This window comes from Solea solea, chromosome 8, assembly GCF_958295425.1.
Source record: "Solea solea chromosome 8, fSolSol10.1, whole genome shotgun sequence".
NCBI lineage: Eukaryota > Metazoa > Chordata > Actinopteri > Pleuronectiformes > Soleidae > Solea > Solea solea.
In genome coordinates, this window is record NC_081141.1 from 12,358,459 (window position 1) to 12,371,448 (window position 12,990).

A 12,990-nucleotide genomic window follows, 5' to 3' on the forward strand; every position below is an offset into this window, starting at 1 on the left:
AATTTAGGTCATTTTCTACCCTCACAAAAGCACTAGATTTTGAGTCCATGAAGCAGAAAAAAGCTGATGTAATGGGTTTAAGAAAATCTCCAAGGGAGTCAAACCCCCACCCATACACCCCCCACTACCTCCCTCCCCTCTCTTTTTGTCTAAAATCCAACCCCTCAAATTTTTCTGAGGTGTCCATCACCCAAACATGGTCACTTTGAACATGATCACGCAGGCAGCTTGAAAGTTTGAGCATGAGCAGATGAGTCTGTGATGGGAGAAAAGGTTTATGATTTACTGACTTTGTGTTTGGGGTGGGGGGAAGGGGGGAGGAGACTAGGCAAGGGTTATGAGGGAGAAAAAGAAAGGGAGGAGGGAGGGAGGGAGGGAGTTAAAGAAAAGAAATCCCAGCCTTGGCACTCACACACACAGACTCTCTGTGCATTGCAAAGCACAAAAGAAACCTGTAACGCCTCCAGATTCCTTCTAGTTGAGTATCAAAGACGTGCTTTTCTTTAGAACAAGAGACTTCTGGGTAGGATAGGACTGAGTGAGCCGGTGAACCCAGCACTGACTCGGTTGGGTGCTGTGAGTTAATCTCTCAGATAGGATTTTTCCTCCACCCCTTCTTCTCCTTATCCGTCTTCTTCTTCTTCTTCTCCTCCACCTCCTCCCTCTCTTTGGGGATATCGGTGTTACGGTGCAGCTCTGAATAGAAGGACTTGATCACTGGTCTGAACGAGGACAGGGAGAGGCTCTGAGAACACATGCAGAGATGTAGATTCAGAGGTGGGATTAACCTGCCCCCTCGTTCATCCTGATACCTGTAGCGTAGCTTTAACTCACTTTATTTTGAAGATGTGGATGATGTTTGTCGCAGTTGATCGAGTTCCGTTTACCCTATGCAGTCAACATGAATATTTGAAAGATTATTGTTGTTTAGTTGTTTCCTGATCCCTAGTATGTCTTTTGAAGTATACCGTAGAAGTGGGAACAGAACAGAGTATTTTTAAGGTATTTTTGAGCGCAGGCGTACTACATCCACGGTTTCAGACATAGATCCATGTGGCGTACTAAGCATGCATACGTGATCCCTTATTCTATTCCACTTGGCTGCACATAGACATCCAGAGAGGTTCCACATACCATCATGGACATAGGTGATGATATTTATATTCCTCCATTCCTTCCATTAATGGATCCATAAGACCCATTAATATTGCAAGTATGAGTTGGTTTCTACCAGGTAAATAATCATTTGTTAAGTTTTCTGTCGATATTCTATTCGACTAATCATTTCACGAATAGTTTATAGCTATCATTACCTAACTTGATATTTCAAGAGGTGTTTGTGGAGACACTCATTTAAAAACAAATGCTGGAGATAAGTAACATTTATTTTTATTTAATTACTGTGATTAAAAACTAAAACCTCCTTATTGGCAGTCACTTATAAAGTTATTTTATGTTTGATATCATTTGTTTCCTGGAGGGCCCTGAGCTCCTGGATGGAGCTTTCCTCCTGTTTCCACCCTCCAGGTTGTCATGAAAGGTGATCGTGCAGCCATTCACAGAAATGAGAGGGAGCAAAAGAAAGCGAGGGGCAGGGGGAGAAAAGCTGACACGGACAAGCCAAGAAAAGACTTGGGAAGTCATGGGGCTGATTCTCGGTGCACCAGTTTTCACAAGGAAAATCAATCTCTTAATTCCCCCCTTACCACTTACCCCTCTGTGTTTTCTTAAAAGTTGATACATTTGAGTCAAAACCACAAGGTTAATTGCTGGTGACACTGAATGCATTTCACATGTGGTTTAATGGTGCCCCAGTCTTCGTCTCCTTCCCCCCCGAGTGCAGCGTGACCTTAGCCCCCCGACCCGGAAGTGATGTAGGTGAGCACTTCCCCTGGTGTAGCTGTAGCCCTCACTAAATGTTTCCTAAAGAAAACAAGTCAGAGGTGGCCGAAATCTGAAACCAAAGCTAATGCTGGCTGCTTCTCCTCGCCTCCCTCCCTCCCTAAACCCTGTGGTCGGGGTGAAAGCAGAGGTAAGGAGAGAGGGGAGGGCGTGCAGTTCTTACAACACCAATCCCACCGTTTAAGTGCGCAAACATGTGCATGTACTGTAAGTCCTGTTCACATTCCTCTCAACTCTCACTGGTGGGGAGCTACAATCCTCAGCAAACACACTGTGCAGCTTCAGCCAATGTTCTGGTTAGCCGAGTCTAGTCTCGCCAAGTCCTGACAGACACTAGCATCCACAGCCAAAATGGCTTGTTTGTGCAGTTGTTGTGTGGAAGGTCATTCACTATGTTAAATGTGTGAGGACAACACGAATCTGACCTATGCAGAAAGCCCTGTCCATACTGAGGAGTGGCTGGATATGATACTCTTCCACCAGAACCATCACACATGCATGCTGTATATATCTGCACAGCAGGAGATTTCAGTCCAAGAGCTACTGTGCATGTTTGGCAAGTGGCCTTGGTCGTCAGGAGTGTTTGCCATCACCTTAACAATTATAATATTATGGGGATTAGTCTTTGCTGCTTATGACTGCAAACAAGCTGCTCGCCCTTGGTGTGTTTGATCTCCACAGGTTGTAAAAAGCTGCGCTCTTAAAATGATAATTCAGAATTATTCATATTTTAATGACTTAATCATATCATTACTTGTGTAATGCAAAGGTTTTTTTTAACACACAAGGGGACCTTTGTCTGAGTTAAGTCAACAAAAGCTTGCAGCAGATTTGTTAATTTGGTATAAATAATTTGCCCATTAAAGTAACACAAGGTAGGATTTCTGTCTCCAAGATCATTTCGATGGAAATCGACTAACAACAAGGTGAATGACTCCCTGTCTGAGCAGGTCCACATCACCTGCATTGGTACTATGTAAATTTGGGTTTCAGTTTGGCACCATGATAACACAAAAATAACTACAAAATACCAATAAAAAAGTTGAAAGGCATCAGTGGTTCAAGTTATTACTTGTAGAAAAAGGTTAATCCTCCAATATGTTTTGGTTTTGATTAGACAAAATGAGGCTGCCCCCTTAGGTTTAAGGTTTTTGTGAGGCAGTTGAAAAGAAGTTACAAGTTAGACCACCAATATCAGGAAGTAGAAATAAGTGAAAGACGCCACTGTAGTATGAAGCTGAGGGAAAAGTCCAGGGGCTAAATATGACAACAGACACAAGTATAAAAGGAATATACACATGTTCTGGTCTGGACAAGGTTGCAGCCATGTCGTCCAACTTCAAGAAGCAGGTTTGTGAGAGAGATGAGGGAGAGAAGATAGGGCAATATGGACGTATGCTCAAATCCCATTCTAGAGGGCTCTGCAGCAGAAGCAGCAGCAGCAGCAGCAGCAGCAGCTAACTCTGCATTCCACAACCCTGGGGACTTTTTAGGCAAGGAGGGAGAGTGAGCAGCATACCTCCATCACCGGGGCCATCAAAGATGCCGCACAACATCAAAGGCCACTCAAAGTCTAGGTGTTGATGACTGCAATCCTCCCCTCAGTCCACTTTTAGCAACCTCAACCTCAACCTCAGCTTTCAAATACGCACACATACAGAGTGGGCTGACTGTGCCAGGTATGTGTGCCCTTCAGCCTCCCTCCTTCCTCCCCCGCAGGCTTACCAGCTCATTAAGAAGTGATTTTGACTTTTGTTTTACTGGGAGGGTTGAGGAGGCATGGGACGAGGCAGAGCAGGGGTATGCCACTGATAATTGGGGTGGTGGTGGCTCGAGACATAATAGCTGTTCAGACAGTGAATGTGGTGTTGAACAATGGTGGAAAAGTGTTGTTTGATTCACTGTGTTTTGCTAAAATTCCTCGAGAGCAGACCTCTGCCAGGGCCGCGCATTTTCCCACAGTGCCAATACACGTCACTCTGGATCACCACCAACATGTAATAAATTCTTCCTTATGCCAGAACATACTTCATCTCCGGAATATTTATTCAAATGATATTCATAACAGTTTGTGTAACAGACGGACAACCTCCTTAGAAGAGGTAATCGGCTAATCAAGCTACAGCAATGACTGCACATTTGCAAGCTTTTGCCACTAAGATAAGAAGATTTGTAGCTTTTATGATTTCGGACAGATCAAATGGACAATTTTCACTGTTACCTGAACATTATTAATGTAAAATGTTGACTCATTGTCATCATTAATTGTTGTGACAGGAAATCGAGTTTATGTGAGGTACATAAGGACTGCAGCCTCTCACACACAGAGACAATGTGTTTGTTTCGTGCAGGGACATGGGGGTTGTTTTCCAAAATGATTGCATTCAGCCCAATGTTGACCCCTGAACTTTGTCGGCCTGTCCTTTGTTCATGTCACTCTATGTTTTCAAGACTGAAGAGTTGAAAGTGACACCAGGAAGAGTGTGTGTTCACACAGGCACACACACACACACACACAGACCATTGACAGTTTTGAGATGCACTTAGAGACTTAATAGAGCCACAAGCTCGGCGTCCTGCTCAGTGTTAAAGCTGTCAACCCCAGAGCCTTGTGCTACATATCAGGACATTTACATGATATTAGGTGTCTTCTGACAGCCAGCAATCCGCTACTCCACTGAAACCACAACACTTGTTTGCTTTTCCTGTTGCTATGAAGATGGCTTGAAGGTGATTTTCAGTGAAGGGTTGGGGTTTTTCTTTCAAAGACGAGAACTAAAATTGACTCCACATTCTTCTCATTACCAAAATATTCCCAAAACTCCTGCTTTATGTCGATTAAGACCACCATAACAAAAGATGGACACTGGGCTGCATTGGATTAATTGTTCCTTTATTCCCAGTGTAGTAGACAAAGGGGAGGAAGTCTTCATTATTTGAGAGGAGAAGCAGAGGGATCTCTTTACGGTGATAATGTTACAGGAGGAGGAGGAGTGTCAACCCCACCTGTAGAGCCCTCCCAGCTGCTCCACTGTAACCGGATCCGGCTCCCTCGCTCCACAAGGCTACCAGTCCTCTTTGAAGTTATTTCTAGTGCTGGGAAAAAGGGGCAGGGTGACTGTGTGTGTGTGTGTGTGTGTGTCCTTGTGCGTTTTAATGAATGCATTCAAGTTTGTGAGGATATTATTGCATGCTAAACATAGAGTGCAATGTAAAACTCATTTCCTTTGCCTGTTTCCGCGCCACAAATTCAGACATTGCATCTCACGACCGGAACAGTCCATCTACCACATTACAAGTTATATTCTGTATACTCCTAAAAACCTTGTTTATCCTTGCAGAAGGCATCGTGGTGCAGACTTTCACACATGGCATGCCATTCAAGTAGCCTAATGTGTGCTGCGTCACTATGCCACTAAGGCCATATCCATGCGTAAACAGCACAAAACGTAAAACGATCTATTTCTTTGCCGTTTTGAAAAAGTTTCCAGTAAACGCAGCATAGTAGTGCCAGGAAATGTCTCCATCCCCGTGGAACCCCCTAATCTGTTCATTCAAGTAAAAATAGTGTCTGTGAGGTGGGACTATGACCTCATGGTTTTTCCCAAAGTAGCGTAGTCGTTGTCTATGAAAATGCAACGGCAGCATTTTCAGAGTTTCCCACTCTGGGACCCGTTTCAGGTCTCCCAGAACACAGTTTCCGTGTGGACACAGAACCATGCGATGGTCTCTCTGGTCTTGTTGAGCAGCTTACAAATAATTGCTTCCCACGGATGCATTTGTTGCACTCGCAGCTCATTTCCAAATATTCTCGTTGCCTTCATGCCAGAGGCACTGTGGTAAGTATGAACCCCACCAAGCCTAAACTAAAACAACTCTGTGCCCTTGCCTCATTGAGGGCTTCTGTGGATCATTGTTTGGATTAAGTGTCTGACTTTGACTTTTTGTCCTTCCTGCACAATGTCCGAGCTCATCAGGCTTTAGACCGTTTGTGTGTGGGCCAGCCGCGGAAAGTGTGATTATGAATCAGAGGAGATGAAAAGCGATGAGATGAAAGCTAAGAGAGGAATTCCACTTAGCAGATGGTGAGAAGACATTGGGAAAATGCAACCTTTGACCAGTGACTGTCAGTCAATTGTGACTTGCCACGTACCTCTTGAACAGCACATGCAGTATATATTCTCATATGTAGTTGTGACTGAAAATTACATGGAGGTTGTTGTTTGTTTTTTTTTTGTTTTTTTTATTTCTTGTTTCTATAGTTAGGATATGATCTGTGTTTGTGTGAGTTTTCATTGTCAACAGCAAATAACCAGCTTTATAGACGAGCGGTATGCGCAGTATGTGCTACCGTATTGATGCCGGAGAACCAGGCATTATTACATGTGTACATGTTCTTCTGAGTTGTGGTTCTGGAGGATAAAAACCTATATACACCGTTGTATGAAATGGTTTTATTGTTTTGGTGAAATCTCTGATACTATTTTTCTGGGCAGTATGTTTTCTGAAAAGACCTGACAACTGGATAACACAAACTAATAGTCACTGTCATATAATTTGAGTGGAGTGCTGTATAGTTATGTGCCTATTTGAACCATTAACCAGGTGTGGCAGTTGCAGTCATATAATTAAGTCATAATTTCTTTTGGAGTGAACCACACTATTGATAGAGACATAAAAGATAAACAATGCATTTTATTTAAATAGTGCTTTTATCAACCCTTATCTTACGAAACAGCTAAATAAATCACATAGTATAATCAGTTCTCAAAAACAAATAAGACAAAAGCAGAGTACAGGTGTAGGCTGAAGGTAGTTATCCTGTAGAGCTGTGTTTGTCTTGTTGTGCACAGTCTGTTACATACCACTCTGTCCCTGTTTTTTTCTTCTTCAAAAACAGCTCTGACAAGTCGTGTCTGTGTTCCACCACAGGTCTCTGGGGAGACTTGGTCTGTGGGCTGTGATCAGACATATCCAGCTAGTCATCCCATCCCCACAGCCCTCAATACAACCACTCGCCACCTCTGTTGGCAAGACTGGTGTGTTATTCCAGGAAGTTGACAATACCCCCCCCCCCATATTGAAGGAGGTTGAAGAACATTGCTGGGGTGGGGAGGGTGTTGGAGGAGGCTGGGAAGGTTGGCTGAATTAAAGGCCTGGGTAGGTGGGTGGGATGCTTCTTGGGTAGGGTGAATGAGTCCATGACGTGAGAGATGCCACTGAGCGACTCCACGGTCACCCATGTTGTGTTTCAGACTACAGCCGTACTACGGCCGTGCTCAAACGGCGAGATACTGGGAAAGCAGATGGGTGCGAGGCCTGGCACTGGGCCCAGGTTTTTCCTCTTTCTAGATTTTGTGTGCATGTGAAATAGGTGCCAGCTCTTCTTCCCAAACTTTTAAAAGACACCCATGGATATCAGATCTGTCTGGTTAATCATTTAGCCAGCTCCACAAAGAACAGCTTGTAAAAAAATGTCTCTGGCTGTCACTTACCTCAGACAACAAGGCAGCTTTGATTGTTATGACAGAGACTTGTCCTCAGTGTGACCTACATTGCATGACAATACTTGTTGGAATGCAGCTCTATGGAAATAATTGGTGCTTAAGATGTTTTTTTAGTTGATGTTCAAGCATACATGTGTGTATGTCTGCAGCCTCTCTAGTGGCGCATTTCCACCGGCTCTACTCGCCTCACCTCGCCACGGCACTGTTTAAGTAGCGTTTCCACTAACCTAGTCCCAGGTACTATTTTTAGTACCTGGTCAGACGAGGTTACAAGCATGCTTAAAAGCAGGTACTATGAAGAGACCTCCCACACACTAATCAAGCCGAACAACGCCGAACTGTAGATCACTAAAAATGACTTAACAATCCTAAAAACGTGGGTTAATCTCCAACAACTACAGAAGTGTGGTGTAAAGTCACTAGTCACTTGTGTGTGTGTGTGTCGCGTATAAAACAAAGTCACCGCATAAAACAAGTCACCGCAGTTTCACTCAGCCATGCAGTGATGACTCCGCCCACGTTAAGTAGGTACTTTTTTGTAGTGGAGATGCAACCTAATCGTGCAGTGTCATGTCGTGCCGAGGCGAGGCAAGTAGAGCCGGTGGAAATGCGGCTTAGATCAGCGAAGTTCAGGGATCACTCTTCTAGTTCTCCAACTTGCCTTTGATGTTTTGAGCTCCTGGTGTGCTATGCAGCAAAAAACGTCTTGCCTTAATCCACAGAATGTTAAACACCCTATGTCTACCATTCCATTTTCAGTTCGTTAACTTCTTGTAGTTTTCTTGATTTTGCTACTCTGTGCGCATCGTTCACAAGTTCACAATATTTTCTTGACTGGCGGAGCTAAAAACAATACAGGAGAACAGTTTTTGTCATAAAGAAAGCAAGAAAACAAACTTGTTTATTTTTTATGGTCATTATTACTACCTCAAGCATTGAATTTGAAGTCTGTACAAACTTTGTAATATAATATATTCATACATAGAGAGCTGTGCAAAGTAAAACAACAATCTCTTTCAGCCAAGGGAGATGTAGCATGGTGAGATCAGGGGAGGGTGACTGTTTTGGACAGATGAGGGCAATTGGGGGCTGTAACCAGGGCCACCAATTATTTAGAGGGAGAGAGGAAAAAGGGGTTGTAGCAAGAGGAGGAGGGGCAAAAGAAGTGGGTGTTGTATGATCAAAGACTCAGTGAATTGTGTCACAGACAGACGGAGAAGAATGGCGTTGGATGGTGTGACTTGCATTTTGATTTCCTCTGAGAGCTCAGGGGCTGGAATGGGGCGGGAGGGTTGGAGGAGGAGACGATGGTGGCAGTGTTTTTGATGTAGCGCCTGATTTTGATCCCATTACCAACTGTTTTTAAGGTCATTTGTTTTTGGAGGAGACAACCATTAAGGAGTGTCAGAGTTTAAATATTTCTAAAAAAAAATTAAATGTAGATAGATTTTCAATGGCCACTTTCCAATAGCCACTTTCTGTATTTATAGGAAAAACCTTGACACTCAAGGTACAATTAGTATGAACTCAACTCTGGCTAATAACAAAAACACCTTTGTCTGAATCCGATCTCATATCGTGATGGATATCATAAGAAGATGGTATCAAATGGGATCAAATAAAAATTGTCCTTCATCTGCAGGTTGTTTTTCCAGAGTGGGGTTGGGGGTTGGCATTGGGTTTGCCCAACTTGAGTGACAGGTGGAGTCCAAATCCCCAGTAGGATTTCATTAAGAGTGTGGTCTGTGTAACAGGATATTCATGTGAAAGGCTGCCTCCCCCAGGGGCGATATAGGCAGGGCAGAACAAGAGCTGCCCCCTCGTGGCACTTCGGGGGCACCGGATGCCCTTCACCTAAAACCCTGGGTACAGAGGAGTGGAGCTAAGTGGAGCAAAAAAGGAGCGTCCGGGTGTTTCCAGTGGGCTGAGCTTGTGTGATTTGGGGCCTAGCAGGGAAACCTAGCTGTTGGAGCACAAGAGGGGACAGTCTATGTCATGGCGTGTGTGTGTGTATGTGCAGGCCTGTTTGAATAAGTGCTCATTACTATTTTGTGTGCACAGCTAGTAGCTGTGACACAATTCAGCGGATCACCCTTTCTCATCCATACCAAGCTCCCTTTCCTTATGCACTCTCCATCCCTACATCTATCAATGCCTACGTCAACATCTGACAAAAAGAGAAATCCCTGTGGTGAAGATAATGGTGCAATTGCCAGCCTCTAAAATAACATGGGCCACAACAACAACACTGCCCCATTTGGAGTGCAAGAGCCCCTGCACAATGGCTTAGTGTTCAGAACCCAGGGCGCAGGCGGGGCTCCCCACTGCCATCCAAGCTGTTAGACAAGCAGGAGAGAGGTCATAATCACACAGCGAGCAGTGCTCCACGTCCTGGTCCTCATTTAGATTGACTCAGACACTGGGACAGGCTCTCTTAGGATCCTCCTACACTGACTGACTGACGGATCTTTTTCCCCAATAACGTGCTCTTATGGGTATGTCACAATGTGTTACCTCAGTTGACTGGGATGTGCTGGTATGCAGTTGTTGGAGTTTATAGGTTGAGTAATGCAAGTTGAATGAAAACCTGGCTGGATCTATGTGTCGACACAGTTTTTTTTTCTTGCTCAACAACTTCTTGTGTTATGAAAGCAGAGCTGTGATGAGCAGGCCAACAACAACGCCAAAGTGTAGTCTGCCATAGCTATTTTTGTTAAGACTTGCAGACCCTAGATCAATCTTGTCATCAGATCTCCAAGACAGAAAGAAGAATCATTTAATGGCACACGTTGTCCACGTCCCATCTTCATAGTTATCTACCCCAATTGTATTTGGGCCCCCTTACTCTCAGCTAAGTCCTCCCTATAAATCCTTCAGGTCAGAGGCTTGACTCCTCTGCACTGAAGTAAGTAGACAACTCCTGAGTATCTCTCCCATTGGCCGGCTGCACAACTAACCTGCTCTCAACTTGATGAAGTGGGGTTCAAAGGTCAGGGGTCACTAGAGGGAAAAAGGTATCTCGGGTCATCAGTTGTGGCCCTGGGGCCAGAGTGGCCAAGGAATTGGCGTCACAGTTCTGGCTGAGTGGGGTGTGGTGGTCATTGGGTTAATAGAATAAGTGGCCTGAAGGTCAATTTGGCCCAGTTCTAATGCTAATATAAGAGCTTGTCTTTGCTCTGTTGCCAGGGTGGAGGCTGGATCCAAGAACTCTACATGGTTACAGTTTTAATCCAGCCTTGTTTGAGCACATCATTATTTCATGAATAGCAAACAGCTGCAGCTTTTATCTTGGTTTTTGGTTTGTGTTTGTATTATTTCCATGTTTTATTTCAGCCTTGTGTTCAGTCAAAGCATTTGATTATGGTTGTTAAGGTCATCTGTAAATTTGTATCAGGGCACAAACCACACTTGGGAGTTCATGTTAGCACATACACACAAATTATTATTAGCACTACAGGTTTTTGTTTTTTTTAGTAACAGACGTGCTTTTAGATAAATGCTTTTCTCTTCTTTTATTTTATACTTTATTCTTCTCTAAAGACAGTGTCTGGCTGCTGGCTCTGCTCCCTGACACAAACAACTAGTGCCTAATTTAGTGGCCTTGAGTATAACAAGAGAACATTCTTAAAAAAGTCTGGTAGACCATAATCAGACCAGTGTGTTCACCAGTGTGAAATATCGGTATGCACAAATTCATACGGGCACAGTAGAAATAGCAGCTCCATTAATCAGCCTCGGCAGTAAGATGGGAAGTAGCCATTATGCAACTTTCCTAGAGTGGATATTCAGTGAAATTCTGCTGCGTTGGCAGATCCATGAAAAGTGCACAAGTGCATTTATCTGGCACTGCTCTTTGCGAAATCAGGTGGGAGGGTGCATTGTATGTTTTTAGATCCTGAACAATTCTGCAGCACACAGCACATTCTTGTGTGTTTCTTTGTTTAAAAAAAAGGTGACAAATGGATGATAAATTGTTGTACTCCCCTTAAGCGTGGTCACAGATGGAGTAGATTTATAAACCGGAGATGTCGGGTTCCTTCACACTCATCACACTAGTCTTTCTTGGATTTTTACGCTGAAGAGATCATGGCAAGGTTTCAACATGGTCACCTCTGAAATCTGTAGCTACTCGTTGTGTTTTGATATTAATACATATCACTTCTCTCTTCTTTCCAGATGCATCCTTTGGGACTATGTAATAATAATGATGAGGAGGATCTGTACGAGTATGGCTGGGTTGGAGTGGTGAAGCTGGAGCAACCTGAGCTGGACCCCAGTTGTCTCACCGTTCTAGGAAAGGTAAAGAGCTGGTTGTTTCACTGTATGATCAATAAAGTCATTTACTCGCATAACTCACTCAGGTCATTTAAGTTACTAGTAATGATCTGGAATGAATCTGAAAAACAAATACAAAAGAACTCTGCACACATAAACATAAGCTATTCCATGGGGGTACAGCCTGGCCTGCATAAGAGAACCGCTGTAAGTGAATAACAATGAGGTGTCAGACCTTATTGGGTTTGTCAGAAACATAATCGGATATTAGACATTTTGACTGACACAAAATGGTCAAATTTGAGACCATGTTTGTGTTTTAACATATTTGTTGCAAACAGGAAGGTTATATGTCCATATTCAGCCTGAAGAAAAGCCATTTCCATCATTAAGGACATGAATATTGAAAGAATAATGCTCTTTTAAAATCCTAATCCTATACTTAATTTGTCTCCTTTGCCAAAGGTTTATACTTGTCCCCCTATTTTTCTTTATTAACTCACTCCTAAGAAAGTATCTGTGATCTTTATTTAGTCACTGAGGCAACTCGTGGAAGGGTGACCGTTTTATTTTATGCCTTCCTTCCCGTTCCTGCAAGAATAAGGCTGAGCTAAATTTCTCCCTTGCCTTCTCTCAACACCCCCCTTGTCTCCATCTTCCCTCCCCTCGCTCCTTTTCCTTCTGTGCCCAGACCCCTCTGGAGTCTCTGAGTGGTATTTTATCATGCTTTAATTAAGTGTTCCTCTTAATGGAATGTACCAACATTCCCCGGAGGATGAGGGTGGGGCGGCTGGCTATAGTCTCATTTATCCTGTGCATGCCTGGTGACAGAAAGGGAGCAGCCATTCATAATTTAAGGAGCCCTTGTACCGTATAGAGATGCTAATGGGGCACTTTTTCTTTGGTGATGCCTGCCGCTACCTAGATGATGCATACTGATGCGGAGTCCTGAAATCTGGCCTCGCGTTGAGGCATTGAAACTGTTATCCGACTGTAACTAAGAATATGTCATGGTTATGGGTGCGCCTCGCTCATTAGTAAACGGTCTTTATTGAGTTGATGTGCTAATAATTGAGGAACTGGTTCATGTTTTTTTTTTTATTTACAGCTTGCCACTAGTATAATTCTGTAGATAGGACTGTAAGTCCTGATATACTCTCTCACGGGACACCTTTGATTAATGTCACTGGACACAACTTAATTAAAATGTTTCTCCCTGTAACCAGCACTTTGAGTTGCCTCTAAACGTGTGCTATTTTTTCTTCATTTTGAAATGTTTTGATTTGATTAAGTTGATCATATAAAC

General features: G+C 43.5%; 1 protein-coding gene across 2 annotated transcripts in view; it reads left to right on the forward strand.

Annotated features, from left to right (window-relative positions):
• The window catches only part of znrf3 (zinc and ring finger 3), a 66,410-nt gene that overhangs the window by 24,511 nt on the left and 28,909 nt on the right, over nucleotides 1-12,990 (forward strand). For both annotated transcript variants that reach the window (XM_058636887.1, XM_058636888.1), the window contains exon 2: nucleotides 11,586-11,708. In XM_058636887.1, coding sequence (XP_058492870.1) covers nucleotides 11,586-11,708 — 123 coding nt within the window. The remainder of the gene's footprint in view (nucleotides 1-11,585; nucleotides 11,709-12,990) is intronic.